The sequence below is a fragment of the Vombatus ursinus genome, unplaced genomic scaffold (genome assembly GCF_900497805.2).
Source record: "Vombatus ursinus unplaced genomic scaffold, bare-nosed wombat genome assembly UNPS02000577.1, whole genome shotgun sequence".
In the NCBI taxonomy this organism is placed as follows: Eukaryota; Metazoa; Chordata; class Mammalia; order Diprotodontia; family Vombatidae; genus Vombatus; species Vombatus ursinus.
Genome location: NW_020940355.1, coordinates 26151913 through 26164990, shown reverse-complemented (window position 1 = coordinate 26164990; position 13078 = coordinate 26151913). Strand labels below are relative to the sequence as shown.

The 13078-nt window shown below is 44.0% G+C and overlaps 1 protein-coding gene across 1 annotated transcript; it reads right to left on the bottom strand.

Annotated features, from left to right (window-relative positions):
* Nucleotides 1-1284: 1284 nt before the first annotated feature.
* FOXQ1 (forkhead box Q1) lies at nucleotides 1285-3712 on the bottom strand. The gene has a single exon (XM_027865522.1). It carries the CDS (start codon nucleotides 3643-3645, stop codon nucleotides 2101-2103), a length of 1545 nt encoding a protein of 514 aa, XP_027721323.1. The 5' UTR covers nucleotides 3646-3712; the 3' UTR covers nucleotides 1285-2100.
* Between the last annotated feature and the right edge of the window lie 9366 nt (nucleotides 3713-13078).

Sequence of the window (13078 nt, the reverse complement as noted above, 5' to 3'; positions counted from 1 at the left end):
GCTTGTCTTTTCTTCCTAAATGGTCTTTTATTGTGTTATGATTTGATAATGCTCTTTTCAATTGTGAGATCTATATAAATAAACAATAAGAATAGTTCATTGAAATCACTAGATTAACACCAGTAAACTAACCAGTTAAAACCAGCAGTTAGAACTGAGGATAAAAGTGTTTCTTCATTGGTGCCAAAAGGCAGTACCCTGGGAACACTGCAATTGTTTTTCCCTCTTACCTGAAAGAAAAAAAAAATGTGAAGGATTCTAGTTCTGCTTTAGCAACTTGGAGCATGTGTGTTGGGTATGTATGAACAGGTGGGACAATGGTTGAGTCTCTTTGTAATAGTGACATTTACAGTCAGTGTATATCTCTTATTTAGAATGGCTTAACTCTTTCAGTGCTGGAACAATATTATCTTTGGATTTACTGAGAAACAGGTGCACATGTACTTGACAGGTCCCCTAAATTAATCCTCTTAAACTGAGATTCATTTAATATTTCACCGTCTGTGTCTATCTTTCTCTTCTGGTGTGATTTTGGTGGTTAGCCTACCTCTTCTGAATGAGGTTACTGGTTTCAAACAAATGCTGAGGTTTAATTCCACCCCCCCCCAACTCTTGAGTAGTTTGACCTAAGTTTCCCTCCAGCTCTGCAATCCCATGATCAAACTTGTCTTTGCAACAATGACAGTTTAAATCTTCACAAAATGAAAAACCCAGAAAGAGAAAAGTTACTGGTTTCCCACTCCCTGCTAGAATACTATATTCCTGAAAAGGCAAACATCTTTATTTTAACAAAAATACTCAGCACTGGAAAAATACTTAAAAGTGCTAGAGCAGGCTTTAGTTGTTGGGACCTAGACACACTACAATTCCTTCAGGTATTTTGGGGGAGGGATGGAAAGGGAAGGTATATGCTAAGAGGTATAGAAGTAACTTCCCCAGCAGATGATTATCTGGATAAGTTTGTTTAAAGAATCATGTTCCCAAGGAGAACATTCTTTGGAGGGACATAGAACGTATAAACTGTTTCTGGGTAAGTTAGGTAGATCTTAATGATGGTGGAGAGAGTTAAAGAACATAATGCCTTATTAAGCTCTTTCGAACAAGGGCCCATTCTAAGAAGGCAATAAAAACATGGGAGATAGCCTAGATTAGAAATATTCCCCCTAAAACTCTGGAAGTTTTCTTAGGATCTCATCACTTGACCAAAACAACCTCTGACACTCCATATACACACTTAGGCCCATTGTTTTGTGAATTTTATTCAAAAATAAGCATATGCCTGAGTTTTATAAAATTTACACAGTGTATACACACAGATACAAATAAAATAACATTAAAAATAAAAATAAAAATCACATCTGCTTTCCAGTGGCAGTGATCCTGGCACTTAACATAATTTATAATGCTAATTTTGTAAGGAACTGTTTAGTCCTAAAGGGCCACAGTTAAATATCACTGAACCACAGATAAGGCTGTAGCCCGTTGCCTGCAACATTTTCAATTCAAAAGGGTTTTTTCAATATAAATAATTTAACTAGAAAAAATCCATCAACAAATTCAGTTAGAATTATGCAGTTTTCTCTCTCTTTTGGCACAGTGATGCATTGGTTTATAGCAGAGAACTGACCTAAAAACTCTGACACTCTCACACTCAAACACATCAGCAAATGCAACCATACACACACAGAGTGGGGTCCAGTATGCCCCAAACAGTAGTCTCATAATATATCTTGTGGAATTGTTCCCTGATCAAGCTGCAAATTTCTTTTGCCTAGGAAGAATTAAGGGAAAAGTGTTAAGGGCAGAGGGTTTAGGGATGAAGGGTTTCTTGGTAAAGAAGAGAGGAAAAGTCTTAGTCAAGTAGTTTTCAAACAATGATTAAGAATCGCTTTGGTCCATTAAAAGACAAAATAAAACTTTTTTGGACTAATTAAGTTAAAACATCTTTTGAAAATGCATCTGGTTTTAAGGCACGTGAAATTTGGATTTTCTTTTTTAAGTCTCTGGGTAGAACCAAGAGACCGAATTTTCTCTCTTCTCCTCCCTTTTCCATTCTCCAGCCCAAATACCACCACCTTTTCTCACCCCACATTTTCCCATTTAGGCGAGAAGAGTCTCCATGGGGTAAGGTTGGTAAGTGCTGGGGCCGCATCCCGAGGCTGCTTGTAAGGCTTCGGATAATCGGAGGGGGCAGTACAACTGCGAACTGCCCGCAACCAGCGGACTTCGGAAAGCCTTGGCAGGGGCCGAGGCGGAGAAGGAAGGCGAGAGGAAAAGCTGCGGCGCTTGGGGCTGCTCTGCACGAGGCTCAGAAGCCAGAGCCAGCGGCGTCTCCCTTCTCTGAGTCTCCAGGAGAACAGGCTCGCCCATTCCATATGCGTACAGCTGCAAGAGGGTCCCTCCTGCGATGGCCGCCCGCGCACCCCCCCTGGGGAACAGGGGGGACTGCTGTTGGGAGTGTGGGGCCGGAGGGAAGGCGGTTAAGGTCGGGTATCCAGCAGCGCCGGGTAAGGAGGAAGCGCCGGCGGCGGCGGCGGACCACAGCAGCCTCGCGGGCTGGGGGTAGGACCGAGTCTCTGCGCCCTGGTCTCCGCGGCGGCGGAAGGGCTTGTTGAGGATGCTGTCGATGGCAAAGGAGCTGGAGAACTTGCGCGCAGGGCTCGTGTTTTCCTCCTTGCAGCCCGGGGAGCAGGAGGACGGAGACAGGGAAGAGGAGGAGGTGGAAGAAGAGGGCACTGCACCTCCGCCGCCGCCGGGGACACGGCCCACAGAGGTCAGGGGAGGAGGAGGGGGAGGAGGTGGAGGCGGCGGCAGCAGCAGGCGGGCGGCGCCGGCCGGGTGAGCCACTGCCACAGCTGCAGCAGCGGCTGCAGCCGCCGCTCCTGGAGCGCTCTCCTCGGGCTGCAAAGACGGGGGCGCCGCTGCCTTGTGGCTGAGCCTCTTGCGGCGGCGGCGGAAGACCCCGTCGGCGAAGGTGTACTCGCTATTGGGGTTGAGCATCCAGTAGTTGTCCTTGCCCCAGGGGCGGGAGGGATCGCGGAGCACCTTGACAAAGCAATCATTGAGCGAGAGGTTGTGCCGCACCGAGTTGCGCCATCCCGTGTAGCTGCCGCGGAAGAAAGGGAACTTGCCCATGAGATACTCGTTGATCTCGGCTAGGGTCAGGCGACCCCCGGCTGAGTCGCGAATGGCCATGGCGATGAGCGCGATGTAAGAGTAAGGGGGCTTTGGTCGCCGGGTGTAGGGCTTGCCCCGCCCGCCCCCTCCCTCGCAATTGCTGCCGCTGGGGTTGCAGCCGCCGCTGGGGTTGCAACCGCTGCTGCTGCTCCCGCTGGAGTTACCTCCTGTCTCAGTGGAAGCGCCTTGCGAGGCTGAGGCTGTCAAAGAGGGATCTTCCCCGGAGCAGCCGCTCTCGCTCCCTTCGCCCCCGCTGCTGCTGCTGCTGTGGCTGCAGTCGGTCGCCAGCTCCCCTGTTAGGCTGCTGCAGGACGGGCTGTTGGCTGCGCAATCCTCATCCGAGCCCAGGTCATCCTCGCCCCCAACCGAGAGGGGAGACGACGGGCCACGGCTGCCGCCGGCGCCTTCCAGGTCGTTTGAAGTCTTTTCCTCGTAGGAGGTGCGGAGGGCGAAAATCTCTAACTTCATCCCACCACCACCTTTCACACCTCTCTCTCTCTCTCTCTCTCTCTCTCTCTCTGTCTGTCTCCCGCGTTTTCTCTCTCTTTCCCACCCCAACCCTTCTCTCCTCTCTGGTCCTCCTTCTGTCTCTCCTTAGACTCCTCTTTTCCTACGCCCTCTTTCTGCCCACCTGTATTGTCCTTCCCTTCGGACAGCTCCCCCTGGACACGGGACAGCAGTCAGAGGAAGTAGTTTGCAGGTGGCCGAGATGTCGGAATCTGTGTCTTGCCTGTCTCCTTCGGCTGCTCTCCCTTTCCTTCTGAAGAGAAAAGTAGCCACGCTTCAGTGGGCGATGCGACTCCTCTTCCGATGGATCTTGGAGGGGCCTGGTGGTTGGATTAAGGTGGTGAGTGGAGATGTGAAGTGGGTGCTGTCTCCAGGCAGAAGAATGAATACTCCTCGAAGGGGGACGGGAGGGAATGCAGGCCCTTGTACCCAGGCTGCGCTGGATCTGGGTGAGTTTGTCAGACTGAGGGTGTTTTCAAATTTCGTCATCCGTCAGGAAAAAAAAAGTTAGTTCCTTAGTCTCCTGCAGCAGAAAGGATTTGTATTACTGTCCATGATGGCAATGGGGAAAAGTAAATAAATAAAAGATGTATATATGTATGATTCCAAATAACGAGCTTGATGATTGCACTCTCTCCCGATCTCTTCTCAGGCTTTTCCTCTGTGGTTGAAGTGCTGATGCTCCCGCGGGCTGAGAGGATTCGGGGGCCTCTAGTCTTGCTCTGCTGGATTCACTCCCCGAGGCCGCAGCAGTGGCAGCCGGGTTTTTATTACTATTAGCATTATTGTCATTATCTATCTCCTTCCCTTTCCCTCGCTCCGTCTCTCCTCCACCTTCAGACGGGCACAATATAACCCTGGGCTGCCTCAGCGGAGGCGGAGCTTACCCCTGATCTGAAAGGCGGGTGGGTGGAGAGGCAAGGTAGCAAAGGTGGGCAGCGGTTAATGGGCGAGATCAGAGCCGTAATTATCCCAGTGACATGGAGAGCTTGTTGGAAAGTTGTTTCGAACAGGTTGTTTGTTTTTTTTTTTGTATCTGCCAGGTTCCGCCCTCCTCCTCCCTTCCAATGATGGACGGCTGGCAGGAGACGTGTGTGTGTGTGTGTGTGTGTGTGTGTGTGTGTGTGTGTGTGTGTATTTTGCATAGCAAACTCCTCCTTCCCAGGTGTAAACTGCAGGACTGGCATCTAGGTAGTAGAGCAGGATAGATCCAACTACGTTTTGGGACTTACGAAGCTACCTTAAAATACATTCGTATGTAGAGCAATGTTGGACGAAGAGCTGGGATGCGATGGATTAAACCCTAGGGGGAAAAACCCAGATACTGCTTTAGACTGTCAGGAATGGTGTCTGTTGGTACCGTGGAATTCCAGGTGCTGTAAAAAGTTTGATCAGATGTTCAAAGCTCAAGGCTGTAGTCTGTCCAAACTAAGCATCAGACATGTTTTTGCATGTAAAGTTAGAACATTACTTATTGGGGTGGTGGGAGGTAGGAAGCGATGTAAAAACCCCGTCAGGGAAATCGTATAGTAGACTATAAGAAAAAAGTAAGAGCTATGTATTTCCCAGGCTAATACATCTCTGGAAAGGAGGACGCTGTTCCTACTAGGTGCTGTGCCTGTTATAGTAAATCCTTTCCTTGACATTACTCTTTTTGAATTAACTCGCTCTAATTGAGAATTTCTCTGTACATTCTAAAACTTCAATACAATATCCTCAATGAAAACTTGTTTGCCTGAATTTTATTGAACACACTTGATTTTTCCCTAAGTGATCTCTTCCTCGCACTTAAAAAAATCAAAGCAACGCCTGCGCTTTTCTTTGGGATGGGAAGATGCTTCTTCCACGGGATGTCTCTCTAGGCTCCTTACTCTTTCTCCTCTGGGGACGGAAGGTTCGCTTCTTTGGTTTTCAGGAAAGTACACGGATTTGCCTGCACTTGACTTGAAAAAACTTGGACTGAATAGGACTGTAACTTCACCTGAGTGTGGAAAGTAAACATTTAGCGACAAGTAGGGTGGGTCTCAGGCGGATGGATTGGAGGAGGACTCAGCCATTTCTTTTCACCTCCTCACTCCCCTTTGCTTTTTTAATAAGGGTACCTGGATTTTTTATTTTAAGGAGCCAGAAAATGAAGGGTGCTTCCGAAGGGCCATGAGAATTTCTTCTGCCTTCCTTTCTTTCCAGAAAAGCATCGATGTGAATTTTGAGGAGAGATTGCTGGCTCTTTGCAAAGGCAACAGTTTCTAACTGCATGCCCTTACTAAGGTTACGGTTCCTCCTTTTTCCTGTCTTTGTTGTAAATAGCAAAGTCTAAGCAAGTGTGGGGGAGCTTACCTTTGATGTTTATTTCATTACCTTTCCACCATTTGTGTTGAAAACGTACACAATCCTCTCTTATCTTTATTCAAAGAGCTTTAAAGTCATTCAAAATGAAGTGGGCAAACACTTGAGAGGGTTTATTTTATTTTATTTTTTTTGGAGGGAGAGATGACCATTTTCAAAGATTAGAATGAAGCGTGTTTGTGGGGGGAAGGGGAACTGAGCTGTTAGGCTTTTAGAAAAGAGAGAAAAATTTTCTGCCACTCTCTCAGGCGGATATTTGGTGACACCCCCCCAGGCGGTTCCCGAAGGGAACCAGAGGAAGTCTTCATTTACTATTACTTTGAAAATAATTTTGCTCATTATTATCTCATGTCATCTCCATGGAGTGTCGTAGATTTATAGCTGGAAAGCTCCTTAATGACCATTTAGTCCAATTCCTTCTTTTTAAAGATGAAGAAAACAAGGCCTAGAGAGGGAGAGTGACTTGAAAGGTCATACAGCTAGTTAGTAGCAGAATCAAGATTTGAACCTGGGTCCTTTGAATGATTAATTCTTAATTAATTGAATTATTATCCCTGTTTTTACAGGTAAGAATACTGGCCCATGAAAAAGAATTAAGTGACAGCCCAGATTCACCACAGCAATTTGAAGAACTAAAACTTTTGCCACTTCCCCTTTCCCCTGCTTCCATACTAGCCCAGTGAGAAGCAGAACCAGTAGGAGGCATTCTGGGTGACAAAAAGCAAATCCTTTCTTCAGACACCTTCACTCATCAAAGGGGGGGTCAAAATGGTGGTGCCTCCTTGCAAACTTCCAGCTTCCTCCAGCATAACCAAGGGCACCCCTGCCTCTGGACTGATGAGTGGACTCACACTAATAGGAGAAGTCCAAATGGATCCATCCCTGGACAGGAAAAGCTCCATAACCTGAGATGATGGAGGGAAGTTAATTTAGCTTTATTTCTTCTCCTTGACCTGCATGTGATCTTATAAAGGAAATTCATAGAACACTGAGTGTATTATGTGTACTGACTTGGGTTTGGGAGAGGGAACTACCCTGCAACAGGGTCTCTGGGAATCTAGAGTTTTGCTTTCCCCCTTATCTCCTCCTGCCTCAAGGGGCAGACTAGTCCTTCGGGGCTGTCCTCACCCCTTTGGGTGAGTGGACCCGGTTCTGAATTCCACCAGGTCTTCCACTCCCTAGTTACCGAACAAAGGAGCAATTGTTGGTCACCCTACACGGTTTACAAAAGAAGTGTTTGTTTTGGTTCCAAAGGTTAATTCTCACCCTTCCTCCCCTCCCCCCCTTTGCCCCTCCTTCCCTTTTGCCAAATGGAAGCCAAAAATGTTAAAGCACTGAGCAGAATGGTTAGGGGGACAGCACCTATCAGCAGCTTCACCAGGACTTTGATCTCAGGATGCTGTGATTGGGTGTTGGAACCACCAATTCAAGTCCCTCTCAAAGCTCACAGTTTAAGTGATCAATGGTCAAAGGAAAATCCTTCCCTAGACACATATTGTAGATGTTCTGGAATTGGCACCTTAAGGAAACCAGCCCATTTCCTTGGTAAATCAATGGTAGTGTCTGGGTGGGTGGGAAGTATGTTCTTTCACTCCCACTCTGCTTCATGACCTTGCAAGGATTCCTCAAACAAGGAAGGAGATTTTGATGTTGATTTCTTTTTAGGATGGAGTGGTGGAGGCTCTTAAGTGAGTATTTTTATTTTTCAGGATGAAGTAGACATTTTGGAGATTTGACTGTGCTAGGTGGCTAATACTTCAGGAGTACCTGAAGAAGAAATGTTTCATGAGTTAAAGTGTGCAGACATTGGGACAGACACAGAGATGTGATGGAACAAACTTTAAGGGCTGAATAGTATTTGGGAACTCTTTAATAAAAAAAAAAGTTCTAGTTCCCCTTTCCCCAACCCCAACATAAATATTATTGCTTTAGTTGTTTAGGGATAATTTACTCTTCCTATTTCTCCTCTCACTAATCACTACTGTTAATGGTAATTTGCAGGCTAGTGAATCACAAGTGTTAAGCTACACAATGGTGAAGGCCTGCACAATATGGGGCCTGAGGGTCACTTGCATCCTGCCAAAGGATGTCAGGGGACCCTTGAAAAATGTAGGGTTGCCACTGCACACTCTCCTGTTTGTCACATGATCCAAGGCAACCAACCATTGCCAGTCTGTCTCTAACCTATCTGTGACCAGAAGAAGTTTACAAGTTGTGCAGATCTGCAATAGTGTAATGGGCTGGGATTTGGGAGACCTGGCTGTGTAAGCAGTGCCTAGGTTAGACTAACAGAGGTTAGGTGTTGAAACTTGATCAAGTCAACTTATTTCTTTGTACCTGTTTCTTCTTGTGTAATACAGGGGGTTGAACCAAATATCTTTTTAGATCCCACCTAGCTCCCAAATTCTTTGAATCTATGAGAAGGGAGGTCATTGAATGTGGCATTGGATACAGGGCACCTCATCCAGATGTGCATTGCTAACTCAGCATTTTGGGCACAGCAGCATCTGTCCTGGACACAGTTTAAGTGCCCACTTACTGCTCTATCCTATTTGTTAAAAAGCTTCCCAGAAAGGCATCTTGTTTTCTGCAACCTAATTCTCTGTCCTTTGGGGGTATGCTATTGATTTGTTAATAATAAAACGATGAAGGTGGATATGGGCCAAACCCTTGCTGGTACTAAAGACCCATTAGTTTATCTCTCTCTCTTTTTTTTTCCCTACTCCTTAGTTTCTGTGAATCTAAGGGGTTAAAGGACAAATTCATATTTCCATGATCTTGTGGTTTACCTGAATGGTCTCCTTAAAGTGATTTTAGATGATAAGAGAAGATAATCCAGAAGATGTGTCTTAGGGAAGCAAGAACTAATGGAAACATCTATTTAGAAAATATCTTGAGGATTTAAGACTTTGCATTGTTAGGTAATGGTTTATCATTTCACTTTCTAAAAACTGCAACCTGGGAAGGAAATAAATGCATTCCTGTAATACCTAAGATAACTTTGTGGACTGGTGGTGCTCTGTAATAGTATTGATTATGAGTTCCATCAAATGCATAGGACATAATCTCCTAGCCCCAGGGAACTTCAAAAAATTCTTAATCACATTCTCCAACCCTCTACTAAGTTTATTTGAGCTTCTTGCCAGACTATAGGGAAGGAGGTATAATATTTATATCATCCACTTGTATTTCAGCTGAAGATAGAACTGGATACTCAAAATAAGCAAACTGGGACAGCTAGGTAACACAGTGGATAGAACACTGGCCCTGGAGTCAGGAGGACCTGAGTTCGAATCTGGTCTCAGACACTTGATACTTACTAGCTGTGTGACCCTGGACAAGTCACTTAACCCCATTGCCTAGGGCCCCCCCCCAAAAGTATTATCAAAGTAAGCAAACTTTAAAAAAAATGCTTCCAGAAACAAGGAGCCTACATTAACCCATACCACACTGTTGTTAAAGAAAGAGGATTCCCCAGGAAAGGGTCATTGTAGAGACAGTAAGTAAGTAAGTAGAATCAACTCAAACATTTGAATGTGGGTTGAACTCTCTTGGTTCACATCCTGTTACAGACATTAAGTGTGTGCTCAACAAATCACTGAAATTCTTAGGCTCAGTTTCCTCATCCATAAAATAGGAATAGTACTTCTATTTTCTTTACAAAGTTATTGTGAGGATCAAATGAAATATTCAAAGTCTTTTGGCCAACTTTGAGGCTCTATGTAAACTTCAGCTATTATTATTATGTCAACAAATAAACCTTTTAAAGACAAGGGATTCCTGGCTTTTCCAGGTTCATCAGACTTTCCATTTAACATTAGAAATAAATGAAAAGGGGCAACTAGGTGGCTTAGTGGATAACACCAGCCTTGGAATCAGGAGGACCTAAGTTCAAATCCAGCCTCAGACACATGATACTCACTAGCTATGTGACCCTGGGTGAGTCACTCAACCCAGACTGCCTTGCCAATAATAATAATAATAATAATAATAATAATGAATGGAGAAAAGGTTTGGGGAGAAAGAGAGTGTGTTGTGACTCATTTCAATTCATTTATTAAATACCTACTATGTGCACAACATTGTGCTAGGCTGGACAGTGACAGGAAGCAAAATTTGGACTGAAAACTCTAATGGAATATAGGGTGTAGCAGGATAAAAAAGGCATAAGTACAGATAATCACAATACATGACATCACATGATAAATGTCTTAGTGAGGTGGAAAATGCTGACAAAGGGGGAAAGTGATCAACAAGGTATAATCCTCAAATTATAATCCGAGAATCCAGGGGTAGGGGGAGGTGGCATTTAAGTTGGACTTCAGAAGATGAATAGAAACTCAACAAATGAAGGGGAGAGAAAATTCCAAGAATAATGAACAAAGAATAATGAGCAAAGGCATGAAGGTGGGAATATATGGGACATATTTTGGGGACAGAGAGTAGTCCAATTTGGTTGAAAATCAGAGTGTGATAGGGAGTAGTGGGAGCTAAGGTTGGTAACATAGTTTTCTTAGCCAGTTTCTTATGCCAGGAATGCTTTCTCCTAATCTACCTGATTTACTTATTTAAAGACCAGCTCAAATCCCACCTCCAAAGATTCCTTGTTTAATTCCTCTGGTGGTAATTACTTCACTTGCTGCTTCCCCCTCCCCATACTCTGCACCTTTTATTATCAACTCTGCACGATTGTGATGTGTCTCATATCATATCTCTACTAGACTGTAAGCTCTATGAGGGCAAGAACTATGATTCATCTAAATTTTATCCCTCTCTCACCACCCATGGTGTCCTGCACCCATTAGGTGTTTAGTATGCCTTTTTTAAATTTAATTGAAATGTCGTCAATAATATTTTTGGACATCACTAATGCTGGAATTTGTTTTGACAGACTGTGTAGATATGTATTGAGGTGTTTGTTCTCTCTCTCTTTCTCTGTGTGTGTGTGTGTGTGTATGTTTAATTAGCTCAGTGTGAAGGGGGTTAGGAAGGACAGGTTAATTTTTGAAATACTTGTTACTTGAAAAATAAAAATGATGTAAAAACCAACAACAATAAAGGTACCTATTTTTGGACGGTGGGTCCAGGCCCAGATACACACACACATACACACATACAAATAAAAGCACATATGTATGTGCTTGCATGGAAATGTTGTCAACCCTAGTTTTACCTATGAAGAAAGAGAGGCTCAGAGTGATGAAATAATTTAACTAATAATATACAGATAACTAATGTGGTATATCTTTCCACAGCTGGATGGAAACTGGGTGGACCTTCCATTGAAGCCATCCTCTGATGCCTCTAATGAATCAGGAAGGAAGACGTTTATCATCTAAAGGCTGACTATTCACTAGGTAGGATGCCCTGGATGGGCTTATTTTTTGTCTATTTTTGGAGCAGTGGTATATTTCATTTTTGAGGTGATGGGAACATACCCCATAGTTATATTGCCTTCACTTTCTCTTGGTTGAGAAGAGGGTAAGTTAGATAATGTTTGATAGGAAGGTAGATGGAACACCCCCCCCCACTACCATGCAATCAGAAGGCTTCCTGTTTGGCTGAAAATGAATCTGGGATTGAAAAATAGGTGAGAGAGAGACAGAGAGAGAGAGAGAGAGAGAGAGAGAGAGAGAGAGATATTGATCCATCATTCTCGACCTGGAGAAGTGCCAAGTCTACTGATTTGGAAGAGGTTTTGTTGCAGAAGATGCCACCATTTTCTGGGGCAATGAGGAAACCAGCTGTTCTTAGCTTTGAAAAGATAATTAAGACCAAGGTAGATCTGGGGATCTTTACTTTAAAATGCAGTTAGAAAACTGAGGCACTATCTTGTCTGTCAGCCATTTAAATTTCTTTTCTAAGAATATCCAGCAATCCTAAAAAAAAAAAAGAAGAATATCCAGCTACCTTAGCTGGTAATTCCCCCACCCCACCCCCTGAATTAGTGTTTTCTTTGTTCCTTTCCTTAAAAACAAAACAAAAGTTTCAAAAATCCATTCTTGTGGTCTAGAATATGGTAGCAAGGTTAGGAGGGAAAAGGGAATCAGAAGCTAGACTAGGGCATCCATTTACAGCTGCAGTAGCAGAAGGTCATATAGTTAGAGTGGCAGATCTCTGACCCTAAGGAACCAAGCTTGCTCAGCAACTGGTAGGGTCAAGAAACATGGTTCCTGAAGCTGGGGGTCAGAGATCAGGGAAGTTTAGAAATAGCCAAAGGTGAAAGCCCTGGGACCAATGGCAAGTTTCAAGGAGGATCTGATGCCCAAGAAGTTTCACTGAGGTTTCTGTATATTCTTCCAAGTCAGGATTCAAACTACCAGACCAGTTCTACTAAAAGAATGACAAGGAGGATCAGAAAATAGAGAGGGGTCTTTTATAGCAAGTCATAATATTTTTAAGTCCCCTGGTGACTCATGAAAGCATTTCTTAAAGGGTGGAGGATTTGCAGTCTTCATCAATTGCGAGTGGAAACCACAGTGTTGCAATCATAGATTTTTGGAAATGTTAATAATCTTGAAAAGTTGCCTGGCATACAGGATGTAATTCTAAAGAAAAGTGAGTGATGTGAAAAACAAACAAACATGTAGTTTGGTTTTATGGGAAACTGTGTATGGAGCCGATCAGGAATACTGATCTCGATGAGTTCAAATTTGACCTCAGACTCTTACTAGATGTGTGATCTTGGCAAGTCGTTGAACCCTGTTTACCTAGGTTCCTCATCTGTAAAATGAACTGGAGAAGGAAATGGCAAACCACTCTAGTATCTTTGCTAAAAAAACCCCAAACAGGATCATGAAGAGTCAGATGTGACAAAATGACTGAACAACAGCAAAGTTTGGTTTTAAACTACATTGGCATGTCAAAGAATCCCAGAAGCACAGATTTAGAATGGTAAGGGATAAGATCCCTTATCCAATCTCCTCACTTACAAGGAGGCTTAATTGCTTCCACCTATCCCAGGTTAAATGACTTGCCTAAAGTCATAATGTAAACAGCTCAGCCATGATTCAATCCCTAGTCCTCTGCCTCCAAAACTATATTTTTT